The sequence below is a fragment of the Bufo bufo genome, chromosome 1 (assembly GCF_905171765.1).
Source record: "Bufo bufo chromosome 1, aBufBuf1.1, whole genome shotgun sequence".
Classification (NCBI taxonomy): Eukaryota; Metazoa; Chordata; class Amphibia; order Anura; family Bufonidae; genus Bufo; species Bufo bufo.
The window spans coordinates 591,212,791-591,229,139 of record NC_053389.1 but is presented as its reverse complement, the minus strand read 5'-3'; the positions used below and the strand labels follow the sequence as shown (position 1 = coordinate 591,229,139).

Below are 16,349 nucleotides of genomic sequence, written 5' to 3'. Positions count from 1 at the left end.
CCTTAGTTATATTACCCCGCCCTGTATAATTTAACCTGATACCCCTCAGTTATATTATATAACTGAGTGGTATCAGGGTACATTATACAGGGGGTAATATAACTAAGGGGTATCTATCAGGGTACATTATACAGGGGTAATATAAGTGAGGAGGGCTATCAGGGACATAATACAGGGGTGAGGGGTAAGATAAGTTATATTACCCCTGTATAATGTCTGATAGTAGCCTAGCCCTCCTCAGTTATATTACCCCTCATGTACCCTGATACCCCTAGTTATATTACCCCCTGTATAATTTACCCTGATACCTCTCAGATATATTATATAACTGAGGGGTATCAGGGTAATACAGGGGACAACAGAGGATTCGTAGCACTGTGGGACAGGGGGGGGTACATACTTCTTTTTTTATATGCCCTCACCTCACCAGCTAGCAGACGGCCAGGCGCGCAGGGTACTCAGATGCAGCGTGACGTGACGTCAACTCAGCCTGCGCCGCACAGCACGCACTTCCTCTCTGCCTCCACCGAGTCTGGGACTCCGCCCCCCTATTTAAATACTAGCCACCGCCCACCGGCAGCCCACAGCCAGGTATTGTAAATGAACTGACCGTGCGGCGGGCGGCGTCAGCCAGCAAAACACACAGGGGAATCAGCTGGGGGCAGTGCGCACCGAGGTGATAAACCTATTAGGGTGTGCCCAGGCACACCCGGCACAGCTGGGTGAGCGGGCATTATAAAATTGTGAGCGGGGCCACAATAATTGCTGCGCGGCCGCCCACCCGCGCAGCTTAGAGGGAACACTGGCGCCAAGGCCAAAGCAGCATCTAGACTAAGACCCACATTGAAATCATGAATCCCTTCCTGTAACCTTAACACTGTTCTAAATGGTCAAACAATGAGTCAGTTCGAACCTCTGAATGACTGACCACTACAATTTCTATCTTTCAAAACAGTCTTTCTAATAGCAATCACGTCTGCAAAGAGGCTGGGTGAAATCCAGTCTATTTCCATCAGGGAGCCTTATCTTAGAATTTTGGAAGATAGAATAGTGCTTAGACTGGACCCGGGGTTCCTTCCTAAAGTGGTGTCAAATTTTCATAGGGATGAAGAAATTATCCTCCGTTCCTTTTGTAACAACCCAATAGTAAGGAGGCCTGCCTTTCACACTCCAGATGTTAGACGTACGGTTCTGAAATACTTAGAATCTACTAAGAGTTTCAGTAAGTCTGATAGCCTGCTTATTCAGTTCTCAGGGAAGAATAAAGGTAACAAAAAAGTGTCCAGATCCTCTATTGCTAGGTGGATAAAAAACACTATAGTATTCAAGGGTTTTCTTGTCCCAATAACTAAAAAGCTCACTCCACCGGGGCTCTGTCCTCATCCCAAGCGGAGAAAGCAGGTGCCTCTTTGGAAGAGATTAGTAAAGCTGCAACATGGTCCAGTATGCATACTTTCATAAAACACTATCGTTTAGATTTTTCCAATACTTCTTTGTTGTCTTTTGGACGTAAAGTCCTCCAGGCAGTAGCCCCCCCCCCCCCTTAATGTTACAATTTTGTATATCTCCTTGTTACGTGGTAATGGTGATGAAAATCTGAATTAGACTTACCTATAATTCGGTTTCCATGGGATCACCATGACAGCACATTAATCCCTCCCAATTTTTCTGTGAAGGTTTATCGCTGGTATGAAGTAATACCTTATGATCCCATATTGTTATGGTCACTATAATTTTACCACCTCCCGTTGACTATAAACGTCCGGGAGGTGGTTCTCTATCTCTGAATGGACGTTTCTGAACGTACATTCAGAGATCGCAGCTGCACGCTAATTGTCAGTGACAGCAGGGCAACCCAGAGAGAAGGCAGGGACAGTTCCCATGTGTCCTTGCCTTCTAGATTGCTATGCGCTTCCTGTTCCTGCCTGGCGTCATCTGAGAGTCCGGGAGAGTGCAGCAGCTGTCGGGTCTTCTACAGACCTCGATTAGCCCTGCACTGAGGCTGTACAGCGCAGTATACCGCTGTACAACCCCTCTGGGGGGTGTATTTCTCCTGTAACTGGGGCTACTATGTCAGCCCCAGTTACAGGATAAATCAATAGTGAAAAAAAAAAAAAAGTTAAGTTAAATGTCCCCCAGAGGTCTAGTATGACCTTATGGGAGACATAAGTGTAAAATAAAAAAAATAAAAATAAAGTGTTAAAATTAAAAAATTTAAAAAAGGTTTCACATGTAAAAAAAAATAAAAAAATCCCCAAGGAATAAAAATAAAAAATGTTAAAAATAGAAAAAAATAATGAAATAGAAACCGTCAAAAAAAGCAATGATGCAGAACAAATTATTATTATTAACAGAATTTTCAATAAAATTTATCAAGGTACTCACACAATCTTAACCAAAAGTAAATCAATCTAAGGGAGGGAACTCCCAGTGCCGTTGGGGAGGCTAATGGAAAATCCAATTACCGGTAAGAGTGATTAACCCTTTTCCCCGGCGCCTCCCCAACAGCACTGACAGGAGGAATAACAGAGAATAGTTATACTTTAGGGAGGCACCACTGTAAAAAGGATTCTACGCCCGAAGTACAAGTCCTGATTATGAGCCACATCGAGCCTGTAGTACCTAAAAAAGGTCATAGAATTAGCCCAGGTCGCCGCCTTGCAAATCTGTTCAATTGACACTGTGGCGTTCTCTGCCCAAGAAACTGACATAGCTCGGGTCGAGTGGGCTTTAAGCCCTGGTGAAGCAACCAGATTCTAAAAAAACTAAATCGCTATTAACCTCGCTGAGGATATACATATTTATAATTGTGAATTCATGCAATGGGAGCATATGGATCACAGTAAGCATGAATAAAACGTAACTTTTAATGTTAATTATTAAATAATCAATGATCCACCCACTTCAAACAAAACATAGATACATACAAACATATACACTGCTCAAAAAAATGCAGGGGAACACAAAAATAACACATCCTAGATCTGAATTAATTAAATATTCTTCTGAAATACTTTGTTCTTTACATAGTTGAATGTGCTGACAACAAAATCACAGAAAAATAAAAAAATGGAAATCTAATTTTTTAACCCATGGAGGTCTGGATTTGGAGTCGCACTCAAAATTAAAGTGGAAAAACACACTACAGGCTGATCCAACTTTGATGTAATGTCCTTAAAACAAGTCAAAATGAGGCTCAGTAGTGTGTGTGGCCTCCAGGTGCCTGTATGACCTCCCTACAACGCCTGTGCATGCTCCTGATGAGGTGGCGGACGGTCTCCTGAGGGATCTCCTCCCAGACCTGGACTAAAGCATCTGCCAACTCCTGGACAGTCTGTGGTGCAACGTGACGTTGGTGGATAGAGCGAGACATGATGTCCCAGATGTGCTCAATTGGATTCAGGTCTGGGGAACGGGCGGGCCAGTCCATAGCATCAATGCCTTCATCTTGCAGGAACTGCTGACACACTCCAGCCACATGAGGTCTAGCATTGTCTTGCATTAGGAGGAACCCAGGGCCAACCGCACCAGCATATGGTCTCACAAGGGGTCTGAGGATCTCATCTCGGTACCTAATGGCAGTCAGGCTACCTCTGGCGATTACATGGAGGGCTGTGCTGCCCTCCAAAGAAATGCCACCCCACACCATTACTGACCCAATGCCAAACCGGTCATGCTGGAGGATGTTGCAGGCAGCAGAACGTTCTCCACGGCGTCTACAGACTCCGTCACATGTGCTCAGTGTGAACCTGCTTTCATCTGTGAAGAGCACAGGGCGCCAGGGGCGATTTGCCAATCTTGGTGTTCTCTGGCAAATGCCAAACATCCTGCACGATGTTGGGCTGTAAACACAACCCCCACCTGTGGACGTCATATCACCCTCATGGAGTCTGTTTCTGACCGTTTGAGCAGACACATGCACATTTGTGGCCTGCTGGAGGTCATTTTGCAGGGCTCTGGCAGTGCTCCTCGTGCTCCTCCTTGCACAAAGGCGGAGGTAGCGGTCCTGCTGCTGGGTTGTTGCCCTCCTACGGCCTCCTCCACGTCTCCTGGTAGCGCCTCCATGCTCTGGACACTACGCTGACAGACACAGCAAACCTTCTTGCCACAGCTCGCATTGATGTGCCATCCTGGATAAGCTGCACTACCTGAGCCACTTGTGTGGGTTGTAGACTCCGTCTCATGCTACCACTAGAGTGAAATCACCGCCAGCATTCAAAAGTGACCAAAACATCAGCCAGGAAGCATAGGAACTGAGAAGTGGTCTGTGGTCACCACCTGCAGAACCACTCCTTTATTGGGGGTGTCTTGCTAATTGCCTATAATTTCCACCTGTTCTCTATCCCATTTGCACAACAGCATGTGAAATTGATTGTCACTCAGTGTTGCTTCCTAAGTGGACAGTTTGATTTCACAGAAGTGTGATTGACTTGGAGTTACATTGTGTTGTTTAAGTGTTCCCTTTATTTTTTTGAGCAGTGTATAAGACCTGATAGTCTCAATGGTATCTGAGGGGGAGGGCACTCCAGGTGGTCTCTCTCTATGTAGTAATTTAAGTCTTATTTGATATGGACATTATGGCACCCTAATTGGGCGCCTTGATTATAAATTGCTGCCCCGGGGCCCCCCTTGGATTAGGTGTGAGGATCTGATGGACATTGTATCCATAAATATAGTATTTGCCTTGCCTTTCTTCCTTTGCCCTGCTAGACCATCGGCGATCATTGTGGAGCGCATTTGCGTTCCATAGACAGGAAGTCAGCGGCAGGTGGAACGCATATGCGTTCCAATAACCGGAAGGGAGGCGAGCGCTCCATAGAAAGGAAATTCTAGCGGTGAACGCACACATGTGAAGCTAGCATGTGCTCCATTGACCGGAAATGCATGAGATGAGACAATTTATTTCAGCCCTATAAAGAGGAGTTTCGTTTTTGGCACACACAGCGATTTTGCTCCCAGAACGTCCGCCTCTTCACAAGCTCCCTCCACCAGCAACATGGCCATGTAATGTATACACCAGGTTTCCTATCAAAAGGACAAGTAAGAGGTTCTCGGACCGCAACCTGTTATCCTACTCTGAAGCTGTATATGAGATTGATATGTACTGGTGATAAGTGCTTGCATCGAAATAAGGTCCACAGTATGTGACATCGTTAATTTCATACATGTGACCTGGAGGAATAAGTGCTTGATTGATTATATTAAAACATCTGAATAATGATCAGTAAGGTGACCAATAAGCGTTTCTTTACATTGGTGTGACTCCTGTACATATCATATAAATCGTATGTTTATCATAACTACATGAGCTGGTGTCATAAGCAAGATTGACTTTAGGGGCTTTTGATTAATTTCAATATCTGTACCAGTTATTGGGTGACATATCGAGCTTTCATCTAAGACTTATACGTTATTGTATGTGTTGATCTGTTTCTTTACCCATTATCTCTCCCCTGATGAATCTATACTAGGGGAAACGCGTTGGAAGGTTTTAGGGTCTTTTGAGGGAAATTCAGGGCAGGTACGGGACCACAGGCCACCGACCATCAGGGTGTTCCTGTGGGTTAAGGTAACAGTGAGGGTCCCCATAGGGATAGTGAGGTCCCTTGCGTTGCCCTGCTCCTCTAATTCTGCCCTCCCCCTCAGATACCATTGAGACTATCAGTTCTTATATATGTTTGTATGTATCTATGTTTTGTTTGAAGTGGGTGGATCATTGATTATTTTATAATTAACATTAAAAGTTACGTTTTATTCATGCTTACTGTGATCCATATGCTCCCATTGCATGAATTCACAATTATAAATATGTATATCCTCAGCGATGTTAATAGCGATTAATAAATATTGAGTTTTGTTCGGCTGTTAACCCTCAATGTGTTAAAGAAAAAAAAAATGGATTAAAATGGAAAATCTGCACAAAAAAGTGAAATTTAAAAATTTGATCTCCATTTTCCTTTAATTCTTGTGGAACACCTAAAGGGTTAACAAAGTTAGTAAAATCTGTTTTAAGTAACTTGAGGGGCATAGGTTCTACAATAGGGTCATTTATGGGGGTATCCACTATGTAAGCCCCACAAGGTGATTTTAGACCTGAACTGGTCTTTAAAAAGTGGGTTTTGGCAATTTTCTTAATGTTAAGAATTGCTTCTAAAATTCTAAGCCTTCTAACGTCCTAAAAAAATTAAATGACATTTACAAAATGATGCCAACATAAAGTAGACATATGGGGAATGTTAAGTAATAAATATTTTATAAAGCATCTGTTTTAAAAGCAAAGAAATCGAAATTTTTATAAATATTGGTGATATATTGACTCAAATTCATGACTATAATGAAGTACAATCTCTGAATGGCTTGGATAAGTAAAAGCGTTCCAAAGCTATTACCACAAAGTGACATATGTCAGATTTGCTAAATTAGGCCTGGTCAGGAAGGGGGCAAATGGCCCAGATGTGAAGTGATTAATCATCACCAACTTGCTCTTTAGTAATTTTGGAAACACTGGTGTATGGTGGAGGGAGGGGGTGTTTTAACCTCTCTCTGTTCCTGCCCCTACAGAGGTCAGGGGTCAATCTCCTTGTTACGCAGTCATGGTGATCTCATGGAAACCGAATTACCGGTAAATCTAATTCAGATTTTTTATATTAAATTAAAAAAATAGAGACACTTTCTAATATGCACCTTGTGTTTCTCACCTCTTGATCCGCTATTTGCCCAGGTAGCAACAGGCTAAAGCTTGGACTGTGTATGATAAAAGCTTCTGTAGCAAGGGAGCCACACAATGTCATACTGACATTAAAGGGATTGTCCAGGATACAAAAATATGCCTAAAGTTGGCCAAGATACAGCTTATTTTAGTAACACCTGTCGTCAACCCTATGTGTATGGCCACTACGGAAATCAGATCTCACCAAATTAAAGTCGACCATACACATGAGAAATACAATCTGGAATCATTCCCATGGCTGGAGGGAAAACACCTAGAATGGGCTTGCACAACATAGTAAAAAACTGGCTGAATTTGGCTACGCACTTGTATTTTCGACGTCCATTTTCCAAACAAACAGATCACATTTTTAGAAGACTTAGTCTGCCATTGGCCATGATAATGTAAGGCCTCTTTCACACTTGCGTTGTCCGGATCCGGCGTGTACTCCACTTGCCGGAATTACACTCCGGATCCGGAAAAACACAAGTGTACTGAAAGCATTTGAAGACTGAACCGTCTTCCAAATGCTTTCAGTGTTACTATGGCACCCAGGACGCTATTTAAAGTCCTGGTTGCCATAGTAGGAGCGGGGAGCGGTATACTTACAGTCCGTGCGGCTCCCGGGGCGCTCCAGAATGACGTCAGAGCGCCCCATGCGCATGGATGACGTGATCCATGCGATCATGTGATCCATGCGCTTGGGGCGCCCTGACGTCACTCTGGAGCGCCCCGGGAGCCGCACGGACGGTAAGTATGCTGCTCCCCCACTCCACTTTACCATGGCTGCCAGGACTTTAGCGTCCCGGCAGCCATGGTAACCATTCAGAAAAAGCTAAATGTCGGCTCCGGCAATGCGCCGAAACGACGTTTAGCTTAAGGCCGGATCCGGATCAATGCCTTTCAATGGGCATTAATTCCGGATCCGGCCTTGCGGCAAGTGTTCCGGATTTTTGGCCGGAGCAAAAAGCGCAGCATGCTGCGGTATTTTCTCCGGCCAAAAAACGTTCCGTTCCGGATCTGAAGACATCCTGATGCATCCTGAACAGATTTCTCTCCATTCAGAATGCATTAGGATAATCCTGATCAGGATTCTTCCGGCATAGAGCCCCGACGACGGAACTCTATGCCGGAAGACAAGAACACAAGTGTGAAAGAGCCCTAAATCCCACAGAATCGGACAGAGAGCCAAGCACAGGCTTGGCCAACTCTCCAACCATTTTCCACTGCGTGATGGGAAGCAGGAGATATGAAGCCATGTAAAATAAAGAAAGAAGCACCCACAAATACAGGCACATTATCTGCCAATTAATTTACTGTACTAAAATAATCTCTGAGAAGTGGGCCTTGCTGTTCACAGAAACCAATCCACACCTGTATGTCAAATAGCATTTAAAAGCTAGTTTTTTGTACCCACTCTACATAATGGGAGGTTTTATACTTAAAACATAAAAATTATGAAAGACAAAATTTAAAAAGTTTATTTCTTAAACAAGTCCATATAAAATACTTACAGCTCATGAAAAGATAAGTTACAAAACCGGCAAAGGGATAAGTAAATGGAAAGATTTCTCACAATGTGTTTTTTGTAGCTTTCATGTGATTAATTTAAATATATACACTCCTGTACATGCACCACTGGTAATACATAAACCATTTTATTGCAATATCCAATCATTTTGTTTAAAAAAAAAAAAACACTCAATATCACTGAACATAGCATCTCAACTGAAATCAGTGTATTCTCATGATGTCCTACCAAGACTCTACAGAGACAAAAGGGGACTTTAAATGGGGTTTCCAGGAGTTCAATACTGATGGCTTATTCCCAGGATTGGTCATTAATATCTAGCAGTGGGGGTCCGACACGCAGAACCCCCCCACCAATCACCTCAGAGGCAGTGAGCACTTGCCTCCTCACAGCTTAGTATCCATTCACACGCCCGTAGTGTATTGCAGATCCGCAATACACACGGCTGTCACACCGATAGAACTGTCTATTCCTGTCCGCAATTGCGGAAAAGAATAGGACATGTTCTATTTTTTTTCCGGAGCTGTGGACCGGAAGATTGGGGGCACGCTCCGGAAATGCGGCTGCGGACAGCACACTGTGTGCTGCCCGCATCCATTCCTGCCCCATAGAGAATGAATGGGTCCGCACCAGTTCCGCAATTTTCAGAACGGGTGCGGACACATTCACGGACGTGTGAATGGACCCTTACCAAGCACTGTGCCGTACATTGTATAGTCCTGTTTTTTTGTCTATCAGCTCAGCAACAATCACTTGAATGGGACCAGGCTGCAAATAGGCCATGTAATCAACAAACATGACAGCTCTTCAAACAGATGTCCAGCGGAGGTGTTGGGAGTCAGACCCCCAATTTTCATGAAGCAACCAGATTCTACGACGTATCTTCAGTATAGGCCATCAATAATGAACTCCAGGAAAACCCCTTTAAACCCTGATATAACTTGACTTCAGATAACAAAACCTGAAAAATGAACTGGATGCCAGACAAACATGAATCACCCAAAGAATATAACTTGTGTGTCAACATGACAAAAAGGTCCATGTAGTAACATGGTTTCTGTGTAATCCCAATAACCTTTCATGAGCTCAAAAAACACTTGACAAATGTAAAATAACTTTCCAAAGGCAGTTTTATGTAGTTTACAAAATCGAAATATGAATGGGGATACCAGAAATATAAGTAAAACTTAGATGGCCAGCATACAATTACATGAGATCTGTTTACATCATACCATATAGTTGTATATGAAAGACAAAAAAGGGGCAAAAACATGAAAACTGACTGTAAACCTAAATACATAATGAGTTGGAGAACATCCATGCCATGTTTATAAGTTCCCAGAGACTCCCTTTAAATAACTACATTCATATCAATTTTTCAAAATTTTATCATCAAAGGTCACCGAAAATCCACAATATATTCACTCCAGATAAACCAAGATTTACTCTCCTAGAAAAGAAAAAATATATAAATTAGAACAAGGAAACGGCGCAGTACATCATACATATGATCTGGGAACACATTGGCAGAGATTTGTCAAAAGGAAAAGTGGAGCAATTGTCTATCTGCAACTAATTAGGTTGCCAATTTAATTTTCTCTGCAGATTGCAAGCTGAAATTTGTTCTGCTACACTAGTTCTGATAAATCGCTATCATTTATATTAATGCTGAGCTTTAAAGCATACTATTTTCAGAATAACCCATAGTGTATTTAGGTCACACACACCAGCTCTGAGCAATAGGACCCCGTAGTTTGATTAAAAGCTTAGAATACCTTCATTCCCGACAGTTAAAGGGGTCGTCCGAGCTACAGATATTAAAGAGGACCTTTTACCGCTCCTGACATGCCTGTTTTAATAGCTCCATGCATCCCCCCATGTAATAACAATTCTGGAGCATCTATTCTTATGTCTCTATGTTGTACCATTCCTTTATTATTTCTACTAGAAGTTATGAATGAAACACTAGCAGTCTGCAGTAAGGGTACAGAGGGGTGGTGTGTACCTGCACAGACTCACTCTATCCTGTCTTTTTTAGACTGTGCAGGTACACCCGCCCAACCGGTTACCACCCCTCTGCACCCTTACTGCAGACTGCTAGCAATTCATTCATAACTTCTAGTAGAAATAAAGGAATGGTACAACATAGAGCCATAAGAATAGATGCTCCAGAATAGTTATTACATGGGGAATGCATGAAGCTCTTTAAAGATCAATTGTCAGGATAGGTCATCATTATCAGAATGGGGGTGGGGGTCGACTCTTGGCACCCCTGTGGATCAGCAGTTTGTAGTGTGCTTGTGCAAGCCCTGCGTCCTCTTCAATGTTTACCTGCACGCTGTCTACATTATTGCACCAGTGCAGTATAATTACAACTGTTTGTCTTATTCACGTGAATTGAAGAGGAAGATGTAATTATACTGCACCACCACCAGAGACAGCATGCAGGGAGACAACGAAGAGGACCCTTCAAACTAGGGGTGAACCGAAATTCCGGCGGCCGAAAATGGGCCTAATCCATTTCGGCCGATATTGGTACATATCGGCAGAAAATATGGGGTTTGGATTCGTTGCTATGCGGGCGGGCGGTTTACTTCAAGTCACTGCATCTTTATTTTACCTTACAATCGTGACGCTCCAGTAACAACTCTGCAGGCAGAGCGGAGGGCGGCGTAACGTCACTTACTCACGTGACGCGCCTGCTCCGCCTCCTTCATTCATAAAGTGGGCGGAGCAGGTGCGTCACGTGAGTAAGTGACGTTACGCCGAGCTCCGCTCTGCCTGCAGAGTTGTTACTGGAGCGTCACGATTGTAAGGTAAAATAAAGATGCAGGGAGTGATTAGTCTGCTGTGAGCAGCAGGGCCGGGGCTGTTATGGGTAGGGGGGATCGGTCTATGGCACTGCTATGGGGAGGGGGGATCTGTGCACTGTTATGGGGAAAGGGATCTGTGCACTGTTATGCCCATAACAGTGCACATATCCCCCCCTCCATAACAGCGCCACCCACAGATCCCCCTCTCCATAACAGCGCCACCCACAGATCCCCCTCTCCATAACAGAGCCACCCACAGATCCCCCTCTCCATAACAGAGCCACCCACAGATCCCCCTCTCCATAACAGAGCCACCCACAGATCCCCCTCTCCATAACAGAGCCACCCACAGATCCCCCTCTCCATAACAGACCCACCCACAGATCCCCCTCTCCATAACAGAGCCACCCACAGATCCCCCTCTCCATAACAGAGCCACCCACAGATCCCCCTCTCCATAACAGAGCCACCCACAGATCCCCCTCTCCATAACAGAGCCACCCACAGATCCCCCTCTCCATAACAGAGCCCCCTCTCCCAGCAAAAATTTGTTCTTGACCCGAGGCTACGTCTGTTTACAGTTTGAGGTTGGTTTTACAACTGTTTCTTGCACTGTTGTTTTGTACAATCACTTATACATGTTGTTTTGTACAATCACTTGTGTATGAGGAAGCACCATGTTATATAATATGATTTATTAAATTCATGAAAAAGAATTATTAATAAAATAATAAAAAAAAAAAAGTATTTTAAAAGTATTTGGGCAAAAAGGCAGTTTCGGTTTTCGGTCAAGGGCATCCTGAATTTTCGGTTTCGGACCAGAATTTTCATTTCGGTGCACCCCTACTTCAAACAGCTGATTGTCAGGGGTGCCTGGAGTCAGAGTCCCACCAATCTGATACCAATGGCCTATCTTGAGGTTAGTTCATCAACATCTGTAGCTATGACAATCCCCTTTATGGTTTTTTTTTTTTTCCGAGTTTATGAAGCGTTACAGACAGTGAGATTGCCAAATACAGAGGAAAAGAGGAATATAGATATATTTCAAAGTGTTGCCCTGTTTATTAATGGCGAAAGCAAATAAAATTATGGATATGCTTTAAAAGGTGTTATCCTATTACGAGCACTTATCCTTATCTACAGTGTCTGATCGTTTGAATGGAGCGGTGGTGATTTCTGTGCTCCCACTCCATTCACAAGGGGACCACAGTTGGACCCCTGCTGATCAGACATTTATGCCTCATCCTGTGGAAAGGGAATGAGTGTTTGTAGTGGGACAACACCTTTAACAGAGGAGGAGCACAAGCCTTATTTTATAGTGTTTAATCCACAAGTGGTAGGAATTCGGTTTGAAAATCCATAATTCTTCTATTATACGTACCCAAGCATTCCAGATTCTTTAGTCTTTATTATGTACAGAAACATTAGTAATGTATGGAACAAGTTGTTTCTCCCCTAAAAAAATACAAATATTAGAATTATTTTTATGTTGACATAAATTGCCAATGATAGACGACTCATTACATATTAGGGATAGCTGCTAACTGTAGACCCACAATTCTGTGTTCTAACACCTGAGAAGTTCCAGATGGCAGTACTCACAACAGACCATCCAAACACACAACCAGCACACAAATATTTCATGCAATGCATTAAAATGTAACCCTTGCATCCGCAACCAGAAGTTATCACCTCCTGTAATATTCTGTGCGGCAAGATATTATGACTGCAGAATCCCATCATGCACAAATAATCTACAATTAATCTCTTAAAAGGACAAGTAGGAGTGTGGCAATCCAGGACGGTGCCTGGAATCCTGAACTGTCCCACTCAATGCTGGTCTGAATGCTGTGTGTGGCCACCCTGGCAAAGTAAGTACAACAGTTACGCTGTGAGGCATCAATTGAAACACTATATTTTACAGTAAGAAGAGCACAGGCACCCCGCACCTACGCGGATCGGCAGCGTAGCTCTAGCGCAGACATCTGGCAACAGAGCTACACCCGAAGAGCTGATTACTTAGTAAAAGGGTAGACAACCCCTTTAATGGTGTCCTTTGGGATTCATCCAGATCTGTTTGAAAGTATGAATAGCTATTATGGCGTCTTCAGGGAGATCAGCCATGATAAAGTTAGAGAGCTTAACAGAATTTGAAATCAGAAAAATGACACAAGACTTGCCCTTTTTCTCCCAAAGAAACAATTGTTAAGAAGGGTTTCCCACCTTAGAAACTGATAAATATACCACTAAGAAGTCTTCACTTCATGATCACCGGCAAGCCATAACCCATAAGGCGTTTCATCATGCCATGCTTCATTGTTAGTGAAAAAAGTGTGCTCCTATCTTTTGGCCCACTGGAAATACAGTTTAAATATTACAAGTACTTCCTAATAACTGAAAAGTCAATATATATATTTAGTTCTGAACGACTGAAACATGCAGGTAATGTATGCCCACATAATCTTATATAAAAATACTACCTTTGGCAAGTTGTATATGTGCTTTTGGTAAACAAGTTCATAGTGGGGCGGATTGATGTGGCTCTGGTGGATGCAAAAGACATTTTCATTTGAAGTATCTAAAAAGACAAAAGAAAGAACATAGAATTAAAACCAAGTTATGAGGACATGTTCACTTATACAACCATCTATCTATCCTCCATTTCACTGTAGTACAAATACATTTCCTTTATATCACAAACTGTATCATTTTCTTGGATTATCTCAGAACAACCGGCCTTCAGGCTAGCATGGACAAGGAGGACAACCAGCTCTCATGCTGGCAGGGACAAGGAGCTACATGCATTTCAAGTAAGTCTTCCGGCAAAAAACATTGGGGTAAATTTACTATTGAAAATTAAATTTGCACCAAAAAAACTGGGGTACATGCTTTGCACTGCCTTTATCAGGTGTTTTAGAAACTTTTCTAACATATGCATGCCTTGTCCAACAAAAAAAGCATAGTATTGGGGGAAAGGGCATGATGCAGGAATGGGGGGTGGGGTGGCTTAAAAAAGGTCACTGATAGGGATGACAGTTTTTGAAGTTAGAGTTCGGGTTTACACTGAATTGAACTGCCACGTTCTATGTGATCCACATAATTGAGTGCCAGTCTTATACTATTTTTTTCTAATTTACACTGAATTGAGTTATAGATTCCGTTACCACGGACCATAACGCAATTCAAGGATTCCTGAATAACGGAAATCGGACAGATGCGTCACGCTGGCCATACACTTCTATTATGACGGAATGCTTCTAAAGACATTCCGTTATGGTCCGTGGTAACAGAATCGATAACGCAATTTCGCGTAAACATGAACTTCAAAAACTGAAGTTCGCTTATCCCTAGTCACTGAGTTTCCAGAAAACTTTTGATATATCAGACATATCAAAAGTGTTGATCAGTGGCATCTGAGTGCTGAGTCCTGTCCCCCCCCCCCCCCCCCCCCGATCTTTAGAACGAGGAGAGAGAAGTACTTGCATATAATGCTCTCTCTTCTAGCTGCAGGAGAGGAAGTGAGACAGACTCGAAAGAAAGTCTATGGGTCTGTCTCGATTCAGACTCTACCCATCAAAACTTTTGATATGTCTTAAAACTCAGTGCCCTGTTAAAAGGTGATGCTGTGTGCCAACCACTGTGATAAATCTGGCACAGTATTAGTAAATCTGTCCCATTTCATTTACAAGACAGCTTATATATAATGTAACCAAAGATGAACATGATAGAAAAAAAATAAAAAAAGTTTATACAACTGCTCCTTTAGATTTGTAAAATGAAGAGTGAATAGATCATAAAGCTCTGAAATAACACACAATTTTCCTTTAATGCTGCCAAACCTCTGCCATAGCTGCTCTGTTGAAAGGAGGAGTTGTTGGAATCAAATGAAACGTTATATGTGTGAATGTAATGATGAGATATGTAAGGGAATACAACATTAGAGTGAAAAGATACATTTATTGGGGGAAACTGCAAAATTAACAGGAAACTCTAGTCCCCTGTCAGGCAGACTCTAGCTTGGATACAAGATGAGATATGTTTGGGATGTTGCAGCTGGGCCTGCAGATCCTGCACACTTGTAGGTTGCTGAAGCTGAAGTCCCAGCTGGTCCCCTAAGTGCTCGATTGCTGATAAAATCGGGGGTCCGAGCAGGCCAGAGAAGTGTTGAAATCTGGTGGAGACATTCACAGGAAACCCTTGCTGTGTACAGACGAGCATTATGCTCCTGCCAGCTGGAAGCCCTGCCATGAGGCACCCCAGGTGGCTTTAGGATGTCCTGCACATATTACTGAGCTGTGTCCCTCCCATCACTACTAGGGGTGACTGACTGTCATATGTGATAGCTCGCCACATCACACCAGCAGTTGGGGCAGTGTTTCGCTTCACAGGAAAGGCAAAATTGAAGCGCTCACCACGAGGCCCCATATTCAAATCTAACCATCGTTGGATCCCTAAGTATCACCTGGATTCATTGCCAAAGATGATACAGTTCCAGTCCATAACAGTCCAGGTTCCTCATCCACGACACCAGTGCAAATGAAGACGACAGTGGCTGGCTGTCAATGGCAGTAAAGGGCTTTTCAGCGGATCAAATGATCCTCTCTACTGGTGGTCTGTCTGGGCCGTCCAGAGCCTGTTCCCCATGTGTATGTGCCCATACCATTTTACCTAATAATGTGGGTGCATTATTTTTTGGCTCAATGACTGTATGAAAACAGTGAACCATGAATCTCTATACGGAGATTATCGAATACTTCATGGTCTCCACTGATATAACTAATAAAAGCAGGGGCTTCAGAGAAATCTAGAGAGTTAAACCTGCACATTATGTTCCATGGTAACAAACACATTACAAAACATATGCATCTTAAAACCTAGACTTGCATACCAGGTTTATCAGGCGTCTGAACAAAGTGTTGAGAGGTGAAGGTTTTGCCATCAGGATACTTGGGATGAGGGGGCAGTCGAGAGTCGAGGTACGTACAGAACACATGCATGAGTATCTAAAATGAAAGTTAAGAAAAAAATAATGTAAAAAATAAAAAGGAGACTTTTGTATTACTTACCAGTAAAGTCTCTTTCTCGCTCTTCCTTGGGGGACACAGGAAACCATGGGTATAGCTCTGCTCCCTAGGAGGCGTGACACTAAGTGAAAGCTGTAAGCCCCTCCTCCATCAGCTATACCCTTCAGCCTGGAGAAGAGACTGCCAGTTGCGTGTCCAAGTAGTGAAAGATAACCACCAACCGAAAAAAAGAACTGTCGAGCCCCAACGGGGGCAACCAAGCCGGAACCACA

At 43.2% G+C, this 16,349-nt stretch overlaps 1 protein-coding gene across 1 annotated transcript in view; it reads right to left on the bottom strand.

Moving 5' to 3' along the window:
* Positions 1-8,896: 8,896 nt before the first annotated feature.
* TMEM209 (transmembrane protein 209) overlaps positions 8,897-16,349 on the bottom strand; it is a 44,218-nt gene continuing 36,765 nt past the window's right edge. The window contains exons 12-15 of the mRNA XM_040413432.1: positions 15,942-16,056; positions 13,534-13,631; positions 12,435-12,508; positions 8,897-9,690 (exon numbers count right to left, since the gene is read on the bottom strand). Coding sequence (XP_040269366.1) covers positions 9,633-9,690; positions 12,435-12,508; positions 13,534-13,631; positions 15,942-16,056 — 345 coding nt within the window. The 3' untranslated portion in view covers positions 8,897-9,632. The remainder of the gene's footprint in view (positions 9,691-12,434; positions 12,509-13,533; positions 13,632-15,941; positions 16,057-16,349) is intronic.